Genomic DNA, 27,755 nt, shown 5'->3' with positions numbered 1-27,755 from the left:
GCCTCCTTCAGATGGGAGACAATTCCAGACATACAGTCTGCTCTGTGACCTCATCACCAAAAAGCTTGCTTCTCAATTTAAAAAGTCTTTAGTCAAGAGCAGCTGAGCCTCAAGTCTGTCCCAGAGGTCAGAATGTCACAGGCTTCTGGAAAACCTAATTTTAAAAGAAAAACAGGATAGAAATGAAATCTTGGCTTGGTAATTCCCTAGACATCTGCCCTGGCCACATGTGGTAGGTCAAACAGACATTTCACAAAGTGAATGCACAAGAAAAGTTTGACCTTCAAGGCCTTCTAGGATAAGGTCCCAAATTACTGCTCCTCGCACCTGCCTTCCCTCTCCTCTTTCTCGAGTCCAACTTGCCCATTTGAATCTAAATGTCCTCAGCAGTTCCCTACCTCTGACCTCTGCTCATCACGCTCCTTCCTCCTTTCTCCATTCCTATTTCTAAACCCTGCTCGTATTTGCATGTGCAGCTCAAATACTTTCCTTTCTTGGAAACTTTCCTAATCCCCCTAATTGGATGCCACCTTGCCAGCCTCTGAATTACCCCTAACACTTACCCGGCCTCTTGTTCTAGGTTCTGGTAAGTATCATTCCACATCTGTGTCTTCTCTTCCCTACTAGTTACTGTGAGCCCTCAAGTGCTGGCTTGTCTCCATCTCAACCCCCCTCCGTCTGCCCAGCCAAGGAGCCTGGCGTATCCTAGGTGCTTGGCAGATACTGGAAAGTTCTGTAAACTTGAAGCAGCAGGAAAAATAATCATTCAAAGTTACTGTTTGATATTTGACAATATATACAAGGCCTGAGGATACCTAGGCTACAGAAGAAATTGCTTTATAATGTATCTGAGGTTTGCTAAATGGCAGATAGGTCCTTGGGGTTGGGGAAAAGAAAGTGATACCTGCTAAGCCAGAAATCAAATTCAATTTTCTTAAATTTCCTTTGTAAAAAGCAAACTCCACTTTAAAGCCTAGAGGAGACTTCAATTTTCAAGTCCGTGATTTGGGGGCTCCACTGACACTATGTAACTTTTTCTAGACATAAATTCAACTTCGATTCCAATCTTTAACACTGCTTTTACATGCACAAAAACCCTACTCATTCTAGCAGCTTACAGCTAAGATGTACTAAAACAATCCTCAAATCTTCCACTACAAAAAATATTGACAACACAGTCACACATCTATTAAAATGTTGAGCCATTGAATACGCAGACTGTAGACTATCTTACCCCTCCCCCAAATCCCTCTAAGATCTGTAAGAAGAGAGAAAATTTCCATCTTCTGGAAAAGCCTAGCTGACCTCGGGCAGTGCCCACCCGCTCCTCAGCCAGGCTTTTCACATGTCATTCCTCCTTAGCACGCCTGTCTTGGTAACAAACCATACTCTCTGTTCACCTGTCAGTCAAACCCTACATGTTTCAGCCTTGGTGCAAAGCCCATTTTTTTCTTCAGACCTTCTTGTCAGCAAGGGTCACAGACCATCAGTGCTGCAAGAGACTTCAGAAGCCATTTGGTCACACCCCCTCAATTTTATAGACTGGGAGGTGATCCCAAGGTCAACACAAGGTCACACAGGAAACCAGCAGCAGAGCCAGAACTAGAATTCTGACCTCTCTGGACTCAGGGTAAAAGCGTTTCCTTTATACTACCCTCTTTTCCTAACTCATCTATTATTTGAATCTAACATTATTTTTACTGGTTTTCAGGGGCTCCAGAGCAATGAATTTCAAACATTATTTTTAAAAAGTCTGCCTCATTCTCACAGTCATCAAGGATGAGGATTAGATTTAAATGCTCAAAGATCCTACATACCCGTGCATTTTCCCTCAACAACCACTAGTATAAAGACCCCAAAGAGACCAGTTCTTTAGTGTGATTTAACATGAGCTTACAATTAAAGTCTAGTTTAAAAATGTAAGCATACAACTAAGCTTTACCAAATAGGAACGTGTTTATTTCACTTAAATTCTTAAAAATAGTTTTTTGGCAGTTGTCACATAAAACGTCCTAATGTAAAAATATTTCATTAAAGAGAAAAGCATGAAAAAACAGACCCAAAATGTTAAGATTTTATTTACAAAGCTTCTTTGTTGTACAGAAAGTAAAAATGCTGTTACAATCTCGGTGTAACTGGTAGCCACAGAAGGTTGACTCACCAATCACAGCTATCCATGCTACAGCAAGAGTCTTACACGAAAACCTAACAATGCTTACAATTTTGTTGGGGTGAAGTCCCCAAGCTTGGTGGTGGATTTCCAAGAGGGACTAAATGGAGGAAGGCGGAATGTCACAGGAACTGTTCTTTGGCTCTTTGGGTGGGTGGGTGTCCTGGGGTTTGTATCACAGCTACCTTTTTTTTTTAATTATTAAACAGCTACCAAATCCATATGAGCAGTCCAACCAATACTGAACAGTTCTTTTTTTGCAGGTTATTTGGGGTCTTAATCATCTTCTCCTTCATCATCTGTTTCTCTCTTCCTCTTTTCACCTTTCCCGCTTTCTTCCTCCTCTGTACAATAACAAACATTCACTTAGACAACTGGAAAGGCATTTTGCTTAAGTTATTGCTAACAGAGGTAAACAACAATGAATTTTTTGATGGTTGGGAGATTAAAAAAAGATGTTACGCTCGATCAGGTCGACAGGTTGTTAATGAAGAGGTATTAATTTAAAAAAGCATCAACAGTGACCATGGAACCAAGAAGGGCAAAATGCACAGCAGCATCTCAAATCACAGAAAAGGGAACCCAGTTTTCTCAATTTTAAGCTGCTGTCTTCCAAATGTTTCTTATTTTTCTTACACTTTTTGGTCGCAACAATTAGACATTAACAGTTATTAAAATGCATAGCAAGGACCTTGGAGTTAGCTAGCCTGTTTCTGAGCCAGGCTCACTAACAAGTGACCCTGGGCAGGCCACTTAACCTCTTGAAGCTTGTTTTCTCGTTTGTAAAATGGGGACAATAGTACTGACTTTATGAGCGAGTTACCCCCAAGATGAAATGAGATAACACAAAGTATTTAGCCTAGAACATGGCAAGACTCAAACTACAGCAAGTTAATATCAACTAAAAAGGGATTTCTTAGACTCCTTAGGTATCTGACACACAGTGACCTACACATTTTTTTGTAGTTCTGTTTTTTTCAGCTAGTAAAAATTCCTGGCTAGTTCAATGAACTTAACTAAATCTGCATTCAATTATGTTCCAAAAAGCTCTTTGAAGGCAGGGACCAGTGTAAATTTAGCCCAGTGCCTGGCACAGAAGGCAGATGCTGAGACAGTCTGAACCAGTGGGAAAGCACAGCAAACAACCTGTACTCTGAAACCTACACAAGCGTGAGAGCCTGTACTTTCAGTGAATAATAAATAATAGATGTTTCGCTGGTTTTGGTTGTGGTAGGGAAAGGAGTAACACTGATAAAATTGGAAAGGTGCTATTTATATATTCTGCAAAAATTATGATCCAATTATTAAGACTTTTTTAAATGAAAGAATTCCAAAACACAGAAATCTCATGGCTGGCAGTAACCCAAATGATGGGGCCTAAAAACACATTTCCAGTGTGGGGACCAAGGACTAGGCCTCCTGCTCTCACACACGGATTATCATCACTGTAGAGCAGGGGAGCTGCACCAGCACAGACACTGACAGGGCTATACAAGTGCCTGTGAAGACCACCAGGCCAAGGGCATTTTATTTTCTTCTCAGTGGTTACAAATTCTAAATTAATGGACATTTCCCCCCAATTTTTAACTGAGGAGGACCGAAGTGCAGGCATTAGACCCACCTTCATCTTCATCCTCATCCTCATCATCTTCATCTTCATCAACTTCTCCATCATGTCCAAATTCTTCTTCCTAAAGAATGGTAAATAGCATATCATTACTAGATTAATTCTGCCAAGGTGAGAAGTACAAAGAAAAATATAATCTGCCAATAAATGTAACAATTCATCAAGGAGAAAACTGTTACGTTGTTTTCATCTACTTTGATGTACTGAGATTTGTTGATTTTTCTTATGGGCTTAATTTAAACTTTTCTTAAAAAACTGCTTTTTCAAAATGTAATTATTTTATTTGCCAGACATGTTTAATTAGTATGCAACTTATAAGGGATAATTCAAGAAATGACTTTAAAATCTTGAATTTCAAAGCAAGTTTGGACAAAGATGTTTATATTTCCATTCTTATGAAAAGCTTTTTTCAGGAACTTAATTTCATTAAACACCTACAAGATTATACTAATACTCAGCCTTACTTTTGCACTACAAAAGAACATGCTTTTTGATGACATCTAATTTTCTTTGCCTGTTTTCACAGACCTCCTTGAGGGTCACAGTTAAGCCACTCCTTTCCCTGTCCTTCTACGGCACTCAGCTGCTCAGATACCGCTCTACTGGGCATCCCATAAACTAGACGACCTGCTCTTTCGGGGCAGGACCACGTTCTTATTTCACTTTGCATCTGCAACTCTTCAACACAGCATATAACATACTTACTGAATTAAGCTGAATACACAAGAGCAAGTTCAGACTCGGTAAACATACCCTTCCCTTCAACACAACAAAGGGACAGACATCAGTTCTCAACGTTTCCAGTTTTCTCACCCTACTGAATAAATACCTGACTTGTTGCTTCCTCCCCAAGTTAAAGGGTCAAAACTTATTTTGCAGAGCCAAGCACTGTGTCTAGTTAGCATTCAGTACGCATTCCAGTTAGTATTTACTAAAAGGGGAACAAGAGCTAATTTTTTTTTTTTTGTGAGGAAGATCAGCCCTGAGCTAACATCCATGCCAATCCTCCTCTTTTTTTTTTTCCTGAGGAAGACCGGCCCTGAGCTAACGTCTATTGCCAATCCTCCTCCTTTTTTTCCCCCAAAGCCCCAGTAGATAGCTGCATGTCATAGTTGCACATCCCTCTAGTTGCTGTATGATGTGGGACGCAGCCTCAGCATGGCCGGACAAGCGGTGCGTTGGTGTGCGCCCGGGATCCGAACCCGGGCCGCCAGCAGTGGAGCATGCTCACTTAACCGCTAAGCCACGGGGCCGGCCCAGAACAAGAGCTAAATTAACCAGACTGATATTAGTCTATTCTCAAGTACACTAATTTCTTCAGGAGGCCTTTTTATTTCTTTCTTCCTTTTTTTTTTTTTTAAATCCACACTTTGTTTTAATTACAGACAGGCAGCAGGGCAGCAAACAGAGTTGCACTGACCTCCCCACTGACTTCGTCTTCGTCCTCTTCCCCTTCTCCGTCTTCATCTTCATCTTCATCCTCTTCATCATCAAACTCTTCCTCCTCACCATCCTCATCCTCTTCGTCCTCCTCATCTTCTCCTTCTGAAAACAGTCCAGAAGGAATTCATTGACTACCCTTGCTGTCTCATGGGGCACACCTGCTAAGGTGCTGGGGAGCTTTGGGTTGGTGCACAGGATGAATGCTGGGCTACACCAATGTCAGGGGAAACCATGAAGCGCTGTCACCCTCTTCCTCCCAAGCTGCTGCAACTCAGTCCCTCTGTCCGACAGAGTCCCATGAAACCTGGAGGCTAGGAGTCCCGATGGACTGGATGCACACCACAATACTTACTGATGAAATGATACAACTTCTGGGATTTGCTTCAAAATAAGGAAGGGGCAAGCGGGTAGGGGAGTGTATGTATAAAACAAGATCAGCCACGAACCAGTAATTGCTGACGCTCAGTGACGGGAACATGAAAGTTAGCTTTACTGTTATTTCTACCTTTGTCTATGACTGAAATTTTCCATAGTAAAAAGTTACCAATAAATAAATAAAAATTAGGCTCCTTCTCTAAGGTAAGGGTACCACCACAAAACCAGCTGCTCAAATCAGGAACCTGGGCGACACTGTCACAGGTGGTGGGCTGGCGTGTGTGCACATGACAGGCAGGCTGCCTGAGAGGCCCCTGCTCCCCTACACCTCTGTTCACTGGTGCGGACCTCTAGTCAAGCATCCTGACCCATCCCGCTCCTGGAGCTCGCTGTGCTCTCTTGCCTCTGCATGCGCTTCCTTTCTTCTCCACGTGGCTAACACTGACTCAACCTTTCAGTCTCAGGTGAACATCACTTCCTCAGGCTGACCTGCCAGACCTCCTAATCCCAGCTCATATGCTCTCACATGAGCACCTGAGGCTTCTCCTTTACTGCACGCTTCGCTCACTTGTGAACATTTAGTTAGCTATGATTATTTAACATTTCTCTAGATAGTAAGCTCCAAGAGGACAGAAACAATGTCTGTTTTTTCTTTCAAAACTATTTTCCACAGTGCCTGGCACATAGGCAATGCTCAAATATTTGTGCCTCACTGATCTTCGCTCTCAGGAACTGCCCCCCGCCCTCCAAAGAATCTCCTTTACAGGCTCCTGCACATGTGGCCATTCGACCTGTCTAAGGTGAGCTTAAACAGACAACAGAGGGACAAATGTTTTCCAGGAATAACTGAGAACCTGCAGTGAAGGGGGTAAGTGACTAAACATTTGGAACAAGGTGAGACGTCCTGCTGTGTCTACCTGACCTGTGTCTCACAGCCCATCTCTCTTTGCCTAGTCTCAAATCAGCTGCAAAATGAAGCTGTGAAATGTTTCCAGAGTACTACACCACTGATCACACCCAAGCTGCCTGATGTTTGCATTCCTCCACTTTTCTTGACTATTTCTATCCTGTATCTTTAAAGAAAAGACATTTAAAATAATGCTTCAGGGGCCGGCCCGGTGGCGCAAGCGGTTAAGTGCACGTGCTCCACTGCAGCGGCCCGGGGTTCGCTGGTTCGGATCCCAGGTACGCACTGACGCATCGCTTGTCAAGCCATGCTGTGCCGGCGTCCCATATAAAGTGGAGGAAGATGGGCATGGATGTTAGCCCACGGCCAGTCTTCCTCAGTGAATAAAAAAAGAGGAGGATTGGCAGATGTTAGCTCAGGGCCGATCTTCCTCACACGCACAAAAAAATAATGCTTCAGATACAGTAGCACCATCAATTCCAGCAACATCGGGAATTCTAGGAGAATAAGTTTTCTTCATGCTGACTGATGTGAAAACTGATCACTCTGCTTCCCCTAAGTCACTTGGAGGCAAGAAACCATTTACCCCAAGTGACTCAGAGTCAACGAGTCACTGTGCAAGGAAAGCACAAGCTATCAGGAGGGATATTTTGGGTAGAAAAGATACCAAGATTCTTAAAGATAACTGGATACAAAAAACCTTGATCAAATGTCAAAAATAAAAACTATATTCTAATTCCATGTTATGGCCAGAGATTATTTTCCATATTAATGAAAAATGGAATCCAACATATAGTACTTTAAAATCATTGCCTTATCTCCAGTCATATATCGAAGGCAAGAAAGCTATCTTATTCATATTAGGATACGTGGTACATGTACAAACATGCACCTCGTACCTACTAAGTGTGAATAAAGAGATAAAAGACAGTCTCTACTCAAGAAGATAATCGTAGCATAGCTGAAAGGACCGAGATGAGCAGAGTGTGACAAGTGCTATGAAAGAGGTAAGCGAGGGGATGCTCCAGCAGGCACAGGAACCTAACCCAGCCCGCTGGCGCCAGGAAATGCTTCCTGAAAGTATTAAGGATAAGTACGCAGTAACCAAGAAAGGGGAACATCTAGGAGAAAGGCAGGAGACAGGAGACGATGGTCCTTTTGGTCAACTGTAAACCACAAGTACTTCAATCAGTTGGAGCATCGTCTATGGTCTCTAGGCTCCAATTCAAGACTAATTAACGAATGAACCAGTTTTATTTTGAATCATTTGAAGGCTTCAATGTCCCAAGAACTTATTAAAATTAAACAGAGGTCCTAGCTCCAAATTTAATGAAAGGCCTACCTGCATGGATATAAATTATTTTTCTCAATAGCAAGAACATTCAGCAGCTTTATCAGGACCTCTGAAAGGCAGAAATTAGGTTCACTGGATGTTAACACCCACTCACCTTCATCCTCCTCTTCTTCGTCCACACCATCCACCTCGGCATCTGAGTCAGGGGCCTCTCGATCCTCTCGGTCATAGCCGTCCAGGTAGGTCAGCTGGGGCAGGAGCTTGAACACGCTCTCTCGGTAGTCATTCAGGTTAGTAACCTCACAGTTAAACAGATCCAGGCTTTTCAGACAGTCCAATTTTTTCTGAAGAAAAGGATCAAAAGAGACACCTCCTAAACCAGAGGAACGTAAGTAACAAAACTCCTCTCCTGAAGAGGTAAAATTCTAGGCTCTGTATTCAATTAGCAGCTACCCACTCAGCCTTGTGCACAGGAAAACATTTTAAGTCCTTTGCAACCTTTATACCAGGCCACTAGATTTCAACTAATCTTTCCCTTCTACATCTACTCTCAGAGAACTGTCTTTTTCTGGTAGCATTAATAGTCAAATATGAATTTGAAATATTTATTAAAACTGAATCTTTTCACAGTCTGAGACAATCAAATAGTGTTTAATTAATAAATTTGGTTCAAAACTAAGTTTTAACATCTGAGTAATCAAATGGCCAATAAGAACCTGCTGGGTATCAAGCATTGTCTTCATGCTCTAGGGTGGTTGTATCAGGGGAAAAAAAATCAACAAACCAACCAACCGACCAATCTCAAGGTGCTTGCGAGTTCTACTTGGGGACACAGATGTGAAACACTCGAGAATGGACTATAATCAAGCACGAAGTGTGGGGATGCGGAAATTTTACGGAAGACAGGAGTCAATAGAGGCTGGGGAAAGGAGGGGGGACTCAGAGTTCAAACTTCAGAAGTACGAAACAACACACTCTTCTTTTTTAATTTTTTGGGAAAAGATGGACACTATTACCAGGCCTTTCTGATGTAAAATTATGATTTTACCATACCTTGAAATTTTGTTGCAATATCGCCTTTGTTTGGAACCTCAGCTTCATCTATCTAAAACAGTTAAGATCTAAACATCCGGCCCAAGAAAAGTTTTCTGAGTAGCCAAAGTGGATAGGAAAATGGCCATGTATTTTATATTTCACTCAGATCTTCACGTTATTACATCAGTGTACTAGTATTTCAATCCCAGATCTATTGAGTTTTGATTAAGGGTGCATTAAGAGATTGGGAGGGCAGTGGTAGTGTTACAGACAAGTAAGGAGACAGCAACAGGAGGGAGAGCAGACCCTCTCAGGGAGGAGAAGAGGAGGCAGTTTTTATAAAGAGTGAATACAAATGTGCACTGCTATGTGGCCTGGGGCCTCGCAGAACAGGGACAATGGGCCCAGAGGGCGTACGACTACACAGCTTTATAAATTTAACTTTTAATGGTTCTGAGGCAAGAGAAAAAGCTTGGTATTCTCTAAGAAAGTAGTACCAAAGAATATATATATTAAGAGGATCTCTGTATGAAGTTGCAAACAATAAACGTTGATCTTTAAAGGCTTTGATGCTTTTTTGGGAAAGCTATTTCAACATTCACAAGGACCTGGCAAGAAATGCAGATGAAACAAAACCTTGTCTCCAGGACCTGAGGTATCTGTACAATTCTGGAGAGTCACAAAATGATTTGAAAATCTCTGCGCTAAAGCAGGGCTGCAAACAATGGTCTGCTGGCCCATTCTGGCCTGCTGCCTGTTTTTGTAAATTAAGTTTTCCTGGAACACAGCCGCACTCATTTGTTTACGTATTATGTATGGCTGCTCTCACGCTACAATGGTAAAGCTGAGTAGTTGTGATAGAGACTGGCTGGCCTACAAAGCCTAAAAGATCTATCTGGTCCTTCAGAGGAAAGGGTTGCTGACCTCTGCACTTGGCATAATCTTTATCTTCCTGACCAAAGAAGAGGTTCCCACACGTGTTTTATTCTCACTGAGCAGTCCTTGGGAACACAGACCCAGGCAGGGAACACAGAGAAGGGTTACAGCAATGGGCAAATGTACTCCTCAAAACACAAATGTACAACGACCCAAAGAGTTTGTGGATCAAATGATGTGCTTATGAAAGTCAGTCCCCTGAGGTCTTAAGAAAGCTGTCCCCAGCCCTTCTCATTGTAGGGGGAACTGCTTTTATGTTGTGTAGCTTTAAGATTACGTTATCTCCCAGGTGTGACGTCTTGCCAAAGAGGGAAAAAATGCTGAAATATCACCCCACAAAACTAGCTAGCATACTGGAACTTTCTTCTCTTCACAAAAAGGTTGATTCTATACCAGCTAAGACAGAACCACAAGTAAATTTAGGCAGCTTTCCCAAAGAGGCTCAGTAAAAAAATTCTTTGCTCAAGGGAATGAGCCATTTATTTCTCAAAATTATTCCCTAGGAATGGATGCACAAAAATGCACACAACTCCTGATCTTTAATGCTCTCCAGTGCCCCAAGCCCTTTCTCTAGTTCAGTTGACTATCCCAGTACACAGGGCCTCCAAGGCTCTCCTGTTTCTGAAACCTGTGAAATCTGTGCGATTTTTGGCTACTTGTTTAGAAAGGACCCATTATGAACAATTCGGACATTCCAAACAGTATGCTAGTAAATGAAATGAAAGCAAATAACAACAACAAAATCCCAAATAATTGTAGTACTCTAGAATTGTTTAAAGTAGTAAAATTGTGCTTTAAGGCCCAAAATACACCACACACAGATTATTCAGGATCCCATTGTAATCTATAAATACTGTTAAAAAAAAAAAAAAAAATTACAACTCTACCATACCAGAAATTTGGCCTAAAACTAATAGGCTAGCCATAATAAACATTAAACATTTTATTAACAATAATTTTGCTTGCCTTCTTAGAATTTAGAAGGGCTTTGGGGGATGGTTTGGATGGCCCAGGTCTCTTAAAAAAGGTGTCCAAGGAAGTTTGAATTGATGCCTTCTTTGTCTCTCGATTAATGTCCCTGTAGCAAGCAGAGGCATTCACAATCATTGCATTGACTGTAAGAACTGGGCTCAAAGTAGACGGTGTTTAAAATGTATGTGGTTAATGAGGATGAGGATGGCGTTTCTCCCCACTGAAGAATACTTGCAGACGTCAAAATGGACCCAACATCTCCCCCCTTCTCCTTCTCCTACAGTTTTATTTTATTCCAAGTTATAACTTCAGCAGACCCACCTGGCACCCCCAGAAATCTGAGGAGCAAGTTCAGGAGAATGGCAAGAGCTCAGGCTTTCCCGATAGCCCTGGGTATGCAGCACTGGGGCCCTGTCACTGGCTGGCCAAGTGTGTGACTCTGGACAAGGGATTCAGCCTCTCCCAAGCCTCAGCTTCCTCAGGAGTGAAAAGAGGGCCAAGCTATTTCCAGCCCCGTTGTAGAAATGGTCTTTGAGGATTACTAATGAGACAACATACACAAAGCATCCACTACAGTGTACGGTACTTAACAGACCCTCCAAAAATGGTAAATACAACAATAATTATTTCTCCTTCTTCACTGTCCCGGGGGGAAATGAGACTTTCACAGCCACCAAAGGGCCCTCATACATCACTGACCAGGTCAGGAACACCCCAGCAAACGAATGCCACACAACGTTCGCTCCTGCTCCGCCTGCGTGCTAGGACACCGACAGAGGCTGCTGATGGAACCTCCAAGAGGACTGGGGTTGCCATGCGAGTTAGGCAATGGCCAGTGATCCAGCATGGAAGTACTACCCGGTACTGTTCTCAAAAAAAAAAAAAAAAAAAAAGGGTTCCAATGCTTACAGTGACCCTGATTTGATAAGCCTGTCACTAACACATAAACAATCAAGGCTTAGTGTAGCCTGTCCGACTGGGAGACAGACCCTCATCACTTTATCTGTTGCTCCTGTTGGAATTCCCAGCTCAGGTCAATTTGGGTATGGAATAAATTTGTAGGTAAAAGAGAAGAGGTCCTAAGGGCAGTGGAGAGGATAGTGGACTTGATTTGAATCCCCACTCTGCCATTTCTCCTGTGGCTGGTGAGTAATTATTCTAGTTCTCTGACGCGGCTTCCTCATCTCTGACAGGAGGACAGTCACCCTCTCCTCCACATCATCCAAGGATGCAGCGGGCAGGAGTCACTGTCCCTGAATACAGCAAAACCCAGTAAACGTTTGCTTCAACACTGGACATAGGAACTGGTGTGGAGGAAAAGAACAGAACTAGAAATATGAAGGAGTCAAGCATCTGGGTGTACCTAAAACAGAAAAAACGGGCAAAATTCATGGAGCACAGGTGAGAAAGAGGCTCCCAAGATTTCTGAGAAATATGAGTTAAATGTGGCCCACTTAATGAAACCTAAAAATAAAGGGACTTTGTAAAAGGTGATTAAATCTACAGTGGAGCAGAGCCTCAATTACTGATTAGAAGGAAAAGATCCTATAGTTATGGCAGGAAATCCTCTTCATTAAAAGAAAGTCACAATTTAACTCTATCTTCTCTTAAAGTATCAACAGAGCATTCTGTACAGATGATGCGAAATCCAATACTTTAATACAGTGACATCAGAAGAGCAGAGAAAGATGCCTTATCCTCTTGGGTTCTACTCTTCTAGATCCCGAAAGACAGCTCCCATCTGCGGCATAACCCTTCCCCAGTTAATGCTCGCAAGTTAAGTCGAATGGAAGTACTGACTTTACGTACACCAGTAAAAACGGAAAGAAGCCACAGGCTTCTCTGGGTAGTATAAAACAAGTCTGAATTCCATGAGCCTTATTAAAATGGAATTCTACCTCTATGCCAAATTTATTGAATGTCATATTTAGGGAAATCAGTCATTTAACAATCTTGAATTCATACAGATTTCCAGGTGGCGGCCAAACAGGACAGCCTGTGGGGCTGTCCCACACCCTGCATTAACCTCTGCCTCCAGAAGCTCCAGTACAACTTCCACACGGACTGGCCTCCCATCAGTACAGCTTCCCAACTTTCAAAGCAAAGTAAGTGTATTACCTTATTTTATTCTCAGAACTCCTAAGTGAGGTAAGTAAGGCAGGTATTATTATGTTCCCTGCTTCATAAAGGAGGAAACTGAGGCCCAGAGAGAAGAAGCAATTTGCCCAAGGTCACACAGCAAGTCTAGAACCAACTGGCACTTGCTTAACTTTCCATAGCTTATCCCAGTAGGTAAGACTCAGGAGGATTTGGGGGTTCCCATGCAAAACTTCAGGCAACAGTGATCCAGCTAGAGCATAAGATCATGAATTAGAAGATCTAAAACTTATTGGAGCTGTCCTTGGACTGTTCCATTTATAATTCAGATATGCCACACAATATAAATAGCTTTTTCTGTAAAAGTATAGAATAGCCTACTAGTCTGGAGAAAAAAAATTTTTTTTTTTGTGAGAAAGATCAGCCCTAAGCTCACATCCATGCCAATCCTCCTCTTTTTGCTGAGGAAGATTGGCCCTGAGCTAACATCTGTGCCCATCTTCCTCCACTTTATGTGGAACACCGCCACAGCATGGCCTGACAAGTGGTGCGTTGGTGCGCACCCGAGATCCAAACCTGGGCCGCCAGCAGCAGAGCGCGCGTACTTAACCGCTACGCCATGGGGCCGGCCCCTGGAGAAAAAATTTTAACATAGATGTTTAAGGCTATAGTCAATACAGAAAATTTAAAAAGGACAAAAAAGAAAAGACTTCTCCTTTGAAGGAAGCCACCACAATAATCAGGCAGAGAGAGCAACGCCACAGAAACACACATAACCAGAGAGGTCCTCACCCATCTTTAAAACTGGGCTCCTTCTATAAAAAGCATTAGAATAAAAACCCCTCACTTTCTCGATCAATTATTATTTCCAGTCATTTCCCTCACTATAAAGAAATATGAAAATGAAAATGACCAATACGTCTTGGTTTCCAAATTCTCAATTACTTACCAGAGGTTCCAAGGTGCTGATATCTTTTAGTTTATTTCCACTTAAGTTTAGATGTGTGAGATTTGGAAGTTTTTCTGCTAACATGTCCAGACCTCCAAAGATTCTATTGTCACTGAGCTCAAGCTGCAAGAGAAAACACACACAGCACACACACAAATACACACAGAGAAACACGTATCATTAAGGTGTTATAAATAGCACATACAATTCTCAAATACTTATCAAGGTCAAATGATTTCTATTTTTATTAGGGCATGTATTCATTTTGTCTGATTAAACCCAAATAATTAGTTTACAGATCCCAGCAACATTTTGGGAGAGGAAGAGAGACAGGATAGAATGAAAAGAGTTGTGTTTTCTTAACCAGCTGCTAATTATAAGTTTGTTAGAGAAGTGGTCCCTAACATGAGTGAATATATTTTCTCACCTAAAAAGTGGGTCAAAGCAAATTAGAATTCTTTGAGAAGTTGCCAGAAAGGGTAAATGGTCCACGCATTCTAAGCAGCTTATTCTGCGTGCCAAGCAAAGACTGCAATGCCCAGTTGAAACCTAATCTGGTTCTGTACAGTCCTGACGCATTGTGGGGTTCTAGATCTAGAAGCCACTGGGGAATATTGCTCTGAAGGCTACAGGAGTGGCACGGGCCACAACACAAGGCCTTAAGCTCCATGACCTCAGGAAAGGGAGAGGGGCACCAGCTTCAGGGTTGAGAAAACCAACTCCCCAGAGGTCACTCCTGGCACTAGCCTTTGTAAGAACCTGCTCTAATTTCTTAGCTGCAGGTCAAGTAGCACGGCAAGTGGGGTGCCCAAGAAGGGAAGAGCCTTTACCACGAGTACTAGAATCTCAGAGGGAAAGAAACTGGAGCCTGGAAAAATAAGATGGTCGAGAGCATCTAATTCAAACTCTTCACTTTGCACATGAGAAAACTTAGGCCATGCAGCTGGTTTCAATTCTCCATATTAAGTGCCAACAACAATGGTAACTGTATCTAACCCCTACATAGTACTTAAGTGCCAGGCACTGTTTGAAGCACTAGAAATACATGAACCCATCTGATCTCACAATAACCCTATGGGGTAGGAAGAACTGTTGCCCTCACTTACCGATGAGTAAAATGAACTACAAAGAGACTACGTAACTTGCCCAAGAGCACACAGCTATTACAGTGGCGGACCTATGATTTGAAGCCAGGCAGGCTAGCTTCAGAAGAATCCATGTGCTCCCTACAATGCTATGTATCTGGAATAGCACAAAAAGTTCATGTTATTTAGTCTTTGGCATGCAATGAAATGAACTACATAATGCAGAACAGAGGAACTTTTAAATAAATATTCACTGAAAGAACGAGTTTAAAAAACAACTGAAGGGGCTGGCCCAGGGGCACAAGCGGTTAAACACGTGTGGTCCGCTGCAGCGGCCCGGGGTTCACCAGTTCGGATCCCGGGCGCGCACTGACGCACCGCTTGGCAGGCCACACTGTGGCAGCGTCTCATATAAAGTGGAGGAAGATGGGCACAGATGGTAGCCCAAGGCCAGTCTTCCTCAGCAAAAAAAAAAAAGAGGAGGATTGGCAGATGTTAGCACAGGGCTCATCATCCTCAAAAAACAAAAAAAAAAATACTCAAGCCTGCTGCTTAGATGTCATTAAATATTTCAAAAGAGGAAAACATAACATTTCAAAACATTTTTTCCGGGCTGGCCCCGTGGCTTAGCGGTTGAGTGCGTGCACTCCGCTACTGGTGGCCTGGGTTCGGATCCCGGGCGTGCACCAATGCACCGCTTGTCCCGCCATGCTGAGGCCGCGTCCCACATACAGCAACTAGAAGGATGTGCAACTATGACATACAACTATCTACTGGGGGTTTGGGGAAAAAAAAGGGGGAGGATTGGCAATAGATGTTATTAGCTCAGAGCCGGCCTTCCTCAGCAAAAAGAGGAGGATTAGAATGGATGGTAGCTCAAGGCTGATCTTCCTCAGAAAAACAAAACAAAACAAAACAAAACATTTTTTCCTTCCAATGGGATATTCCAGTCAAATACCTAGTCATGGTCTAGATTTAAAAAATACAAGTCTATAATCAACAAAGACTCAAGTGTTAGCTTTATTGAGATTTTAGTAAATCAAAATAAAGAGAATATTTCTCTTGGTTAGAATATCGCACATACTTAACAGTCACATCCTTTTGACATGAATATCTCTGGGAGTAGAGACAAGGCAATCCACCAAAGCATTTAGTGGCATATTTATTTTGAAATGAAATCAATGTGTAAATTTAAGAAACCTGTGACATTTATACACCAAAATTTTTCAGAATCTGTTACTTGTTAAAAAAAAATCTGTGCTCTAGGGTAGGAAGAAAATCAAGTCCATATCAGCAATGAGAACATCCAAACTGCCTTTAAGCTTGGTTTATAGATCTTTCTGTTCCTCCCTCACTAACCCTACAAGGTAAATGACTAACAAGACTTCAGAGGGATTTGATAAAGCCTCTATGTAGATGGTCACCGATGCACTGACTTGCTGAACAAGTGTGATAGTACACAGACCACAGTAATTCGGGAAAACGTATCAAGATGCTAGGAAAACAGAACAGAAAACACATAATAGGGATAAGCTAACAATCAAGTTTATGCAGATAGAAGCTAAAAAGCCATCAGTTGTTCAATGGGCTAATCAGAGCTTCCAATGTCACTGATAACCCACACACATATAAAAGGATTACACTTGAACCTCTAAAGTAGATATTTATCAGAAGAAAGGGAAAAAGTTACAAATTTAAATATAACAGGACTCTTTCTGATAGGATGCAAGGTCACCCTGAAACTCATGAAGACTGCCTGAGCATTTATTACCTACATAAGGCAAATAAGTAACCATCACTTCTGGTTTTTAATTTACGTACTTAACCAAAAACCAAATTCCTCCCAGAATTCAACCAAGATACAGGAACAGCCTACCTACCCTTTGCCTAAATAAACAGATTTCTTTCTGTGTGTACCTTTGTTTAGATAAAGGTTCAACTTAAATTCCCTAATAAAGCAAACACCCAAACAGCGGAGAATTCTGCAACACTTAAATGACCACATACTTTTCGTATGTAACGGAAAAAGTACCGGGTTAGGAAACAGGAGACATGGGTTCTAGTTTTGTCTCTAGCACTAACTACTTTTGTGGGTGGCTTTAAGCAAATTACTATACCTTTCTGGGTCTATTGCTGTACCTATAAAATAACGGGCTAGGTTAGAAGATCCAAATTTCTTCCAGTTTTGACATTCTGGGGCTGACAGTTAAATGTGCAAAGACACGAGAAAACATTTTTTTCTTGAGGTTTTTTTTCAGTGGGGTGGGGGGCACTGGAGGGGGACAGTGATTGGTTATAATTAGACCAATAAAGCACTAACAATGGGCCATGAGATAGGATAGGGAAATACAGTAGCTTTGCTACAATGAATTCTTGCAGTCAGTCACAACACATTTTAAACTTCCTACTCATTAAGAATTACATAACAGGTTTGAATTATCATAGACTACAAATCTGAAGTCTTTACACTCACCCTTAACAAACCTAAAACATAAAGAGTGGGAGGCACTTGTGGTTCCTAAACCAGAGTATACTAAGAACAAAACGTAGTTAACATTATAACAAAAAATTTATAATAATTAACAAGGAATAAATTATTCACAAAATAATTATTCTTCAGATCTACTATTTACTGAGCATCTAACATGTATTATTTCCAAACATCACAGCAATTCTGCAAGCTCAGGTGGTATCACCAGTTTACAGGTGGGGAAACAGCCTTAGCAAGATGAAGTCACCTGCAGATGATCACCCATCAGGGAAATGATGGAGCTGGAATTCAATCCCAGATCTGCCCAGGTCCAAAGGCTATGTGCTTTCTGCTGCATTAAATGCTTCCTTAAAGGTAAAATCATATATTTTCCCCTTCCCAGGATGGTTCTCTCTTTTACTGTTAAAGAAAAAGCACTTACCTTTTTCAATTTAGGTAGTTTGGGGAGATTTGAAACTGAAATCAAGCCTACATTTATTAAACTGAGGAACTCTAAGTTCACAAATTCAGCAGTTAAGCCCTCAATTTTCCCATCATTTGATTTGCAATTGTCCAGGACAAGTTCTCGAACCTGAGGATGACACGAGAGGGGGGAAAAAAAAGACAAGTTTAAAAAAACATACAGAAAACAAAGAACAACGCAAAAATTCCAACCATAAATACTCAGCAAACACCCACATGTAGGGGCAGTCTCTACTTAGACCTAGATCAGTTATAAATAAATGAAAAATGATTAAGCCTTTAGTAACAATATACTAATAGATATCAAGGGTGCAATGTTACACCATGGTATAAAGATTTAAACTCTACTTTCCAGAGACAGAAACTACACATCTTAAGATATAAGTGAGGAAACTATATCCCCCTTATTTCTTTTTCTCAGGTCTGTTCCCCAAGGGGTGGCTTTACCTAACTACAAATACAGAGTAGCTGAGTCTACCTCAAGGCCCAGAAGATTGACACAGGAAAAGAGGAAAGCTTTACTTTTCCTATCAAGATCATTAAGAGATTTTGGCTACAGGTTTCTGCAGTACGCATTTCTACTTCTAGTTTTATTAATTTTTACTAAGATTATCTTGACACGAGGAAGGAATCAAGATATAAGAGGCCTTAATTCAAAACAAAGATCAATTTGGGTTACATGTGAGAAAGATATTTCTAGGGGAGAGAACTGTTAGACATTAAATTAGGTTGCTTTTTTCAGGCCATAAAATCTCCTTCTTTGGTGGTCCTAAAATTCAGAATTCAAATCCATCCAAGGGGGTCACATCTGAAGATGGTGAATATTGATTATTTAATAAACAGTCTACTATGTGAATATCTACCATGATTAATCCCTATTGCCATTCTTGCTCTGTGCTTGACTCTGAGATTTGCAACTTTTTAACACGTTTTGATCAATTTACAGTAATGCAAATTAACAGCTTTAACTGCCAAAGGCATTCATGCAGCAAATCTACCATGTTTAATAGCATTAATCAAACTTGTATACGGAAGGGAGATGCTGATGGTTCTAAAATGAGGACAGGAGCTAGTAACATCTTCATCCCCCCCCCCACAAAATCCAAAGATACTACTCTAGTCATTGCTATGATTTATGGAGAACTTACTCTTCATCCCCCCTCCCCCCATTTACAGAGAAGGAAATAGGTTTGGAGAGTCAGTGATACCCACAACACCAGAAACTCTTTACTATTTCTCACTACCCTACTACCTCTTCAGAAGCCCTGGTTTCAGGATGCACGCAGGCCCATTACACCTTTTCTTTCTTTTTTTCCTCCCCTCTGCCATTCTTGCCTCTTCAGATGAAAATCAGAACATCTGAAAACTTAAGAGGTGGAGCCCAGGAGAGCTGGGCTCCGGAGATAGATGCCTGCGGTCAAACCCTGGCTCTGCCACTTACAACGTGCGTCGTGACCTCGGCCAAGTCACTTAACCTCTCTGTGCCTCAGACTCCTTATCTGTGAAGTGGAGATAATATTACCCACCTCATAGAGTTGTAGAGAGCAGCGCTTGGGACACAGTAAATGCTGAGAAAGGAACCTCTGGGGAAAGGGAGTAAGGGAATGACAGGGACCTTCAGTTTACTTTATTCATATCTGCACTAAGTTTTTTACAAGCATGTATTTCCTTTGTATCAAAAATAATAGGGCCGGCCCCGTGGCGTAGCGGTTAAGTGCGCTCGCTCTGCTGCTGGCGGCCCAGGTTCGGATCCCGGGCGCGCACCAACGTACCGCTTCTCCGGCCATGCTGACGCCGCGTCCCACATACAGCAACTAGAAGGATGTGCAACTATGACATACAACTATCTACTGGGGCTTTGGGAGGAAAATAAAGAAATAAAAATAAAATCTTTAAAAAAAAGTAAAACCAACAAACCATAAAAAAAAGGTCAACTGTAACTGCCCACCCACTAAGTACTATACTGAAATACAGCTAAAATGTTTCCATTTGGTTTGAGGCATTTTCTACGATTATATACAGAATGACACTAATATGCCAAAAGCCAAGTGAGGAGGAATTAGAGTTGGCCATGTTGCCTCTTAAGCCATTTTGCCTCTCAGTTCACTTGCTGAAATGGTCATCAAAAACTACCATAAAGCATTCAAACATGAGTTAGAACATGTTTGCTGAACCAAACAGCAGAAAAGGAATCAAGAAGGGGAAAGTGGGAGAAAAAGAAAGATGTTAAAGTGGTTCAGGGCCGGCCCGTGGTTTGGCGGCTGGGTGCGCGTGCTCCACTGCTGGTGGCCTGGGTTCAGTCCCAGGCACGCACCAACGCACTGCTTCTCTGGCCATGCTGAGGCCGCGTCCCACATACAGCAACTAAAAGGATGTGCAGCTATGACATACAACTATCTACTGGGGCTTTGGGGGAATAAATAAATAAATAAAATTATTTTAAAAAAAAAGAAAAAAGAAAGTGGTTCAAATTTGCAGGTTTAGTTGTTGGGTATGGAAGACGGAGGAGAGGAATTGAGGTTCTGGTTTAGAGAAACAGGAACCATGTAGCTAGATGGAAAGAAGGAAGGCACAGCTTGTTGAGGAGGTATGTAATGAATACCACAAGGGATATCAAGCTTAAGGTTCCCAGGGGACGTCCAGGTAAAAGTATCCCCAGGCAGTCTGGACACGGCTGGAGTTCAGGGGAGGTCTGGGTTATTCTGTATTTGGGTGTCATCAGGGCAGAAGTAGAGGCGAAAGGATGAAATTCCTAGGAAGAAGACCGACCCTGGGGGATCCTACAAAGGAGACTTAAGAAGAATCAGGACCGGTACCCCCAAAGGTAAAGCATTAGTTTCAAACTCCCAGAAAGGTGTATGACATAAGGCATGAGAAGTTATTGAAAAAGGACTGAAAAAATTAGAAAACTTAAATGCCCATCAACAAGGGACTCATTTCCAGGATATACTGTGGGATGAAAACTGTACAGAATGTATGTTATTTATGTAACAGATCACACATTCACTTTCTTACATGTACATAAAATTTCTCAGGGAGTGAAAATGAGCCGCTGGGAGACTTTTCTATAGAACTTTATTTAGTATTTCAATGATGAGAATATTAATCTATTAAAAAAATAAAGGTAAAAAAAGTCACTGCTAGACTTTAAGCTTCATGAAGCTTCATGATGGCAGGGTCGTGTCTGTTTTAGTTACCACTATATCCTAGTATGAGAAAGATCCTTTACAACTGTTGAATGAAGAAAAAATGGTCACAGGTTTGTCAGAGTGCTGCATAGGGTTTGTGCCAGGATTTCAGAGGAATCAGCAGATGATGAAATACAAAGAAAACTTGGATTAAAAAGATCCCGCTCTCCGATTATAAGCCTAATCACATAATGCAAAGCATACTGTTTGTCACTATCATTTTGGTATATTTTTTCAGTCTGTCTTTGTATATTTTAAACATAGGTGAGATAAAACTATATTATTTAGCATACTTTAAAATAACAACTCTGAATATTTCCTAATGGCTAAAGAAATTAAAGTGTATGGATGTACCATAAATTACTTTACAATCCTCCCTACTGAACATGTTTCCAATTTTCCCTATTACAAATAATGCCATAATATCTTTTTATGTAAAATTTCTTCTGTAATTAGGATTGCTTCCTCACAATCTATTGCTAGGTGAAAGAATATGAAAAGAGTCTCTGTTATTGACTTACAAATTCTTTATTTAAAAGGCAACCAACCTCTCTTTTAACACTTACTGCAAAATTCTCTTCCAATTTATTTAACTTTTAATTTTGTGACCTTTCTTGATATATGAAAATTCTAAGTATTTGCATTTATCTTTTTCTTGAGAATACTGTTTTTACCCCAAGTGAGGAAAAAATACCCCAAAAGAAACACTGACAAAAACCAGACAAGCCATAAAAAATACAAATCATCAGTAAACATAAAAAATTGTTCAACTGTAAGTAGTAAAAAGTGAATATTAAAAGTGAGATCTATCATGCTACTCTTGTTGGAGGTAGGGCAGCTCTTCCTGTGGAGAAGAGAAGGCTAGGAGGCGTTCAGGTGCAGGTGAGTTTACAAAATGGAAGAGCAAGAAGCTGAGGGAATACACACCTGAGACCTTTAATTTTCTCCCTGAGTAGGAGGCAACAGAATTACTGGGGTAATTTACCGGGGTGAGTAGGGCAGAGGGTTGTACCGCTCAGCAGAGGACGCACGTCCCTTGACCTTTGGAAGGCCAAGGATGTAGTAAAGAAACATGCTACCTCCAGAGGCAGGGTAAGAGGACGAGCTACTGGGGAATAAGCACAGAGCAGAGTGAGAATTACTGCAGAAAGCAGAGACCATAGGAGGGCCCTACTTAGGGCTGAGCCTGAGGATGACAGGTCTGGAAAGCCGGCCATCACACCCTTCTAGCCTGTTTAAGGCTCTAAGCAGGACCTTGGTGAAGTGTTCTCAGGCATTGTGTCAGCAGCATTTGAGATAACTAAGTCCTCTCTCTCCCCCACTCCTTCCTGATTGTGAGGGGATCCAGACTGAGGGAGCAGGGGTGGGGGGGAGGTGTCCATATAATCCCACGGCCTCCCAATCTAGATCCAGAATAAATGAGAGGTTCTAATCAAGGAGAAATGGCCCTAGTTTCTCCTTCACAAGAGGAAGAAACAAATCCCCAAGCCTGCCAGGGCTATCATCTAAGGAGGGAAGGCCAGGCAGGCACTTGTGCATTTGTGTGCACAGCTTAGGCAGCTATCTGGTCCAAGGTAGACTTAGCCGGCCTTCCGTTCAAAGACCGATAGCTTAACTTTTGGGGCCCAATTCACTCTTGTTCATCCCTCATTCTCCAATTAAACTAGCTTTTTCTCAAACATGAATTTAAACATTTAAAAACTAAACCCAAAAATCCATACTATTTCTTATTTAACTCTTGTTTCTGTTTTTTATAGCAATCAGCAAAAACAGCAGTGTGTTCTACTACTTTTTCACTGAAAAATCTGAACTCTATTGTAGCCAAGTTAGGGGGATAGGAGCTAGGGGGCCAGAGGTGATCCAGGTGATTTTCCTTTCATCCTCTCCAATTTGTGCTCACTTCCCACTCCCCCAGCTACTCTAAAAAAAAAAGATCAATTTTACCTAACTGGTTGGGTGACCCTCCCCAATTATAACAGGTATAATTGTTATGGGGGGGATGGAGGAATTAAAGGTCATTTTGAGTTATCAATTCTTTACACGATTATTGTAGTAAGTGAAATAATCCAAAAATGTAGAAAGAAAAAGTAACTCCTGCCATCCTTGCCAACTTCCATCCTGAGTTAACCAATGTTCAAACCTTCTACCCTTCTATTATTTTAAAGAATGTTTTCAAAATGACAGAACAAATTTATGTTAGTGGTTCTCAGATGTGTTTAGGTGGCAGAACTGTTGGCATGAAGCAAGGAAACACCCATATCCTACTGGTGGGTAGGTAAAGAAGGGAACCATTCCGAAATGCAATTTGGCAGAAGACAGAGATTCACGTGACAAGATGTTCATTTCAGTGCTATTTAAAACCACAAAAAACTTCTAACCACCCAATGGGGATGGTTAAACTATGATCTATGCAGACATTAACAATGACGTTGTAAAATAATAAACAGTAACATGGAAAGATATTTACTGTATTATATATGTAAAAATAAAATCAACAAGACAGTATATGCCTCGATAACATTACCTGAGTTTGGAAAAAATTAAACATTCTAGTAGACTATACACGAGAATGCCTAGATGGTAGAATGTGTGTGTGAGAGATTTCTATTTTTTTATTTTTGCTTATCGATATCTAATTTTTCTTCAATGAAGATGTATTACTTATACAAGGAAAAAACCCAACTAGTTGCCATGCAACCAATTAGAATATCCCATTGAGCTCCAAATTACATCACAATAGACACAACAACAGATGCCAAAAATTGGAAAACAATTTAAGATGTAAACTGAGGAAAATCTAAGTTTTTTGAACAAAAAACTCAAACACAGCTAATATCAAGGATAGCTGTCCCGTGATTCGTAGTTATTAACGAGGTGCTCATAACAGAGTGGCATATTTGGTGTAATGCAAGGATGAGAGCCTCACATAAAGAACACGGGTTTTTTCCAGTTTTGAAATATGATAAATTTGGTTTATATCTCACTACTGCACATCATTGTCTCTTTTCACATCTGACAATACCACCAATTTCTGTGGTGTATATGGCATGTTCTAGAACTGTACAATATGTTCTCAGTGAGGTAACGGACAATACAAATATTTTACATAAAATACTTCCTATCCTTGCCTATAAGATATTTTTAAATGGTGATTACCATTCTTTATGAAGATTACTTTAAAACGCCATCTTAGGCCATTTTTTCCACTATGAGAACACACCTCTGATATCAAGAGCTGTTGTGGACTTTGAAAAAATTGAATTACATATTTCTTTACAAGTCTCCCCTTAGGGAAATAAACGTACCTGTGTTTACAAGGAATAAAGATATAGTAATAGGTGAAGTAAACCTATTATCTTGGTCTCATGTACTTTGGCCAAAGAATACAAGAAGGTAAAGTGTTACCAGGGTCTTCTTCAAACCCCAAAACAAAAACAAAAGCCAAAATCACTTATGATCAAAGCTCCACTTACCCTCCTCCTCTTAGATCTCACTTGATGACATTAAGGTCAACTATAGGATACACTATTGTGCATTTAAGAGTCTCCTGTCCATCTTATAACAGCACATTCAATGAAGAAAGGGTTCTTCCTGTTTCCCCAAATGACAAGAGCCTGCAGGATCCCCGATCCTGAGTAGGCCAGAGAACAGGGCCTATTCTCGAACAGCTAGCCCCACAACACACCTAAGGAGCCATGTCACCAGCTGACTTTGGTTTTAAAAGATCTTGGAACTACTCATTTGCCCTAAGGATGATGCTTTTGTGCAAAACACTTTTTAACTCTTAAAATTTCCTTCTAATTCTACAGCATTTTTTTTCCTGAAAATGCTTCAGTTTTAGGTCAAAGCTTTCCTCTCCTAAGAACCTAACTGCCACTGGTCTCAGTCTCCCTGCCAGAGGCCTGGGGGAGCCTTTACCCCCCCAGTCTGGGCTGGCTCCCACAACACTCTCCTAAGGCACATAACATGCACCAGCGCAGCAAGCACCACCAGGTCCTGAAGATTCAGGAGGGAAGGGGCTGCTCTGTCTTGTTCACACTGCTTTTACAGGCCCTGGCATATTGTTGGTACTCAAGTGTTTGTTTAATAAACCAGCGGATTCTGTAGGCTAGCGCTGTCCAATACAGTACTCACAAGTCACCTGTGGCTTTTGAGCACTTGAAATGTGGATAGTGATCTTTTAATTTAATTTTAATTAAATAGCCACATGACTGGCCCATCTTTGACAAGCCAGTAAGGCCTAAGTCGACTACTTGAAAAATTAAAACTCGCACATACATATGCATTTTAAAAAGCAATATCATTGGTTATTTCATATATGAAAAAAATCACTTATAATGGGAATATCAACCCAGTTTTATTTCCCAGAGGGAACAACACTGCTCTTATCGAGTATTTTAAGCGTTTTAGTTTAAGCACATTCAAAATTCAAATTCTCGATTTTAAAACACTTTGAAGATCCATGTGCTACTTTTCTTTTGGAAATTTTGGCTAAATTTAATTAGTCCACATTCACCGATCTGCAGCTACGCAGTCACAATGCCAACGTCTGAAATGAGCTGCTCCTCACAATGAACGACTCAAGTTTTACGGCGTGAAGACGCTGAACAGTTCGATATACTAGCACGTGGCCGACACAAAATGTCTGACTGATGGACGGCAGGGGCGACTGTGGTCAAACCTCAACCTTCAAACCGGGGGGAGCGAGTGGAGTCGCCCACTCCCTCAGGTCCTCCAGGGGAGCGAGGGGCGGCCACGCGGTGCGGCCCACCCCGCACTTCATTTGTGGCGACCTCAAAACCCTCGTGCGCACAAGGTAAACCCCGGTGGACCAGTTTCCACAAGTTGGCAACTTGTTACCCACGGCGACCTGACTGCACGAAAGGCGCGCACCCCTGGACCGCGGCGGGCGGGGGCACCTCCCGCGGGCCAGAGCTCGCCGCTCACCCGAGGAGCGGGCCTGGCGGAGGCGCGGCCTCCCCGCGGGGGCCGGGGAACAGGGCCCCGCGCCCGGCCTCGGGAAGCCGCCCTAGTTCGCGGGGCGGGCCGGAGCGGAGAAGAAAGAAGCGATTCTTAAAGAGCCGCCCGCCTCACGCAGCCGCGGCGGGCGGGCGCCGGCCTCGGTCAGCCGCCCTGGAGCACGTGCGGGGCTAGCGGCCGCCGGCCCGCGAGCCCGGCCGAGGCCCGCCAGACCCCGGAGCCCGGCCCGGCGGAGCGGCCGCCTGGCGTTGCCCTTTTAAGAAGGGGGAGGGGATGGCAGCGCCCGAAAGGAGATGAGGCGGCGGCGGCCGCAGCGCGCGGCTCCCGCCAGTGCGAGCGGAGCCCCGGCGCGGAGGGCGGGCGGAAAACAAGCCGCGGGCTCGGCCGGGGAGCGGCGGCCGGCAGCCCGCGCTGGGGGCGGGCTGGAGCCGCGGGCCGGCTCACGCGGCGGAGGGAGACGAGCGCCCGCCAACATGGCGCTGTGTCGGCCGTGGCGCGGCCCGGCTGGCGCGAGGAGCCGCCGCCCGCCCACACCGAGGGGCCAGCCTCCGGGGCAGGGGCCCCGGGCGGCGGCGGCGGCGGCGGGGGGGGGGGGAGTGCTAGGCCGCCGCCACGGCCGACCCGACCGGCGCCCGCCCTGGAGGCCAGGAATGGGGCAGGCCCGGAGGGCGCGAGGGTAGCGAGGGGAAGGGGGGAGAAAGTTTTATTTTTAGGCTTGAAAAATGGCGGGAACCGCATCCTTTTTTCAAACTTGGCCTCCGGAGGGGCGGCAGTTGCGCCACCTCCGCCGCCCGGGCTCGCCCCTCCCCCGCCCCGCGCGCGCCAGGCCGCGCCCGCCCGAGCCCCCCGGCGCCCGAGGGGGCTGCTCGCCCCGCTCCGTGGCGAAAGTGGCCCCCAGCCCCACGGCACCCGTCCTCGGCCGGGCTGGCGCCAACCGCGGCCCGGCCGGAGGAGCCCCTGCCCGAGCCCCCTCCCCGGCGGCCCGGGGCGCGCGGAGCCCGGTGGCCCGCGGCGGGCCCAGCCCGGATGGCCGCGCGCCTCCTCGGCAGGCCCGGCCTCCGCCGGGCCGCGCATCCCGGGAGGCTGCAAACATGGCTCCCAGCGTTACACAACCCCCTCCGCCCTCCCTCGCCACCGGCCACACGCACACGCGCTTGGCGGGGAGAGGACCGTGGCGGGCGAGGAGCTCCAAGTTTGCTTTCCCCCACCTTCCCCGGACGGCCGCGGGTCCGCGGGCGCCAAAGAGTTAATCCCCGCGCGCTCGCTCCCCCCTCCGCGCCCGCCCGCCCGCCTGCCTTCCCCGTCCGAGCCCGCGAGCTGCGCCCTTCCCGCGCCGCGGCCGGCGAGCCCGAGCCCGAGCCCGAGCCCGGGCCCCGCAGGTGGCCACCATTACATGCAAGTCATCGGGGGAGAGGGCGCCCGCGGGGGGCTCCGCTTACCGCGGCCGGGGTCCGGTTCCTCAGCTCCAGGTGGATCCTCCTCTTCATGTCCATGTTTCCCTCTTCCCCCCTCTTCAAACTTAACTTTCCGCGGCGGGGGCGGAGGGGGGAGAGGCGTCCCGGCCTGCGCGGCGAGGGCCGTCGGAAGGGGTCTGCTCGCGGCAGAGGCCGGCGGCGCGGTCCCGGGCGGCAGGCGGCGTGCGGGCAGGCGAGCGGAGCCCCCGGAGCCAAGTTACTCGCGGGAGCGGAGAGAAACCATGGAGGGAAAAGGGGGCTGGAGCGCGGCGCTGGTCTCACTACCGCCG

General features: G+C 43.8%; 1 protein-coding gene across 2 annotated transcripts; it reads right to left on the bottom strand.

The window, feature by feature from the left end:
• Positions 1–2,060: 2,060 nt before the first annotated feature.
• On the bottom strand, positions 2,061–27,755 carry ANP32B (acidic nuclear phosphoprotein 32 family member B). Of its 2 annotated transcripts, XM_058523608.1 has the most exons (7): positions 27,451–27,746; positions 17,803–17,952; positions 13,806–13,928; positions 7,971–8,160; positions 5,218–5,342; positions 3,792–3,861; positions 2,061–2,514 (listed from the first exon to the last, which is right to left on the bottom strand). In XM_058523608.1, exons 1-7 carry the CDS (start codon positions 27,502–27,504, stop codon positions 2,447–2,449), a joined length of 780 nt encoding a protein of 259 aa, XP_058379591.1. In that variant the 5' UTR covers positions 27,505–27,746; the 3' UTR covers positions 2,061–2,446. The 2 variants fall into 2 exon arrangements, 1 of the variants encoding a protein (XP_058379591.1); XR_009215875.1 differs by lacking the exon at positions 5,218–5,342 and having other exon boundaries at positions 2,428–2,514; positions 27,451–27,755.

The sequence above is a fragment of the Diceros bicornis genome, chromosome 28 (assembly GCF_020826845.1).
Source record: "Diceros bicornis minor isolate mBicDic1 chromosome 28, mDicBic1.mat.cur, whole genome shotgun sequence".
Lineage (NCBI taxonomy): Eukaryota > Metazoa > Chordata > Mammalia > Perissodactyla > Rhinocerotidae > Diceros > Diceros bicornis.
This window is presented reverse-complemented; position numbering and strand designations above follow the sequence as displayed.

Bases quoted from the DNA above. Each gene is read 5' to 3' on its own strand.
- ANP32B (XM_058523608.1), bottom strand. From the start codon at position 27,504: ATGGACATGAAGAGGAGGATCCACCTGGAGCTGAGGAACCGGACCCCG. The intron at 8,161-13,805 runs GTAAGTAATTGA...CCTTTTCTTCAG, and splicing joins TCAGCACCTTGGAACCTCTG to AAAAAATTGGACTGTCTGAA. The intron at 2,515-3,791 runs GTGGGTCTAATG...GTTATTGTACAG, and splicing joins GGATGAGGATGAAGATGAAG to AGGAGGAAGAAAGCGGGAAA.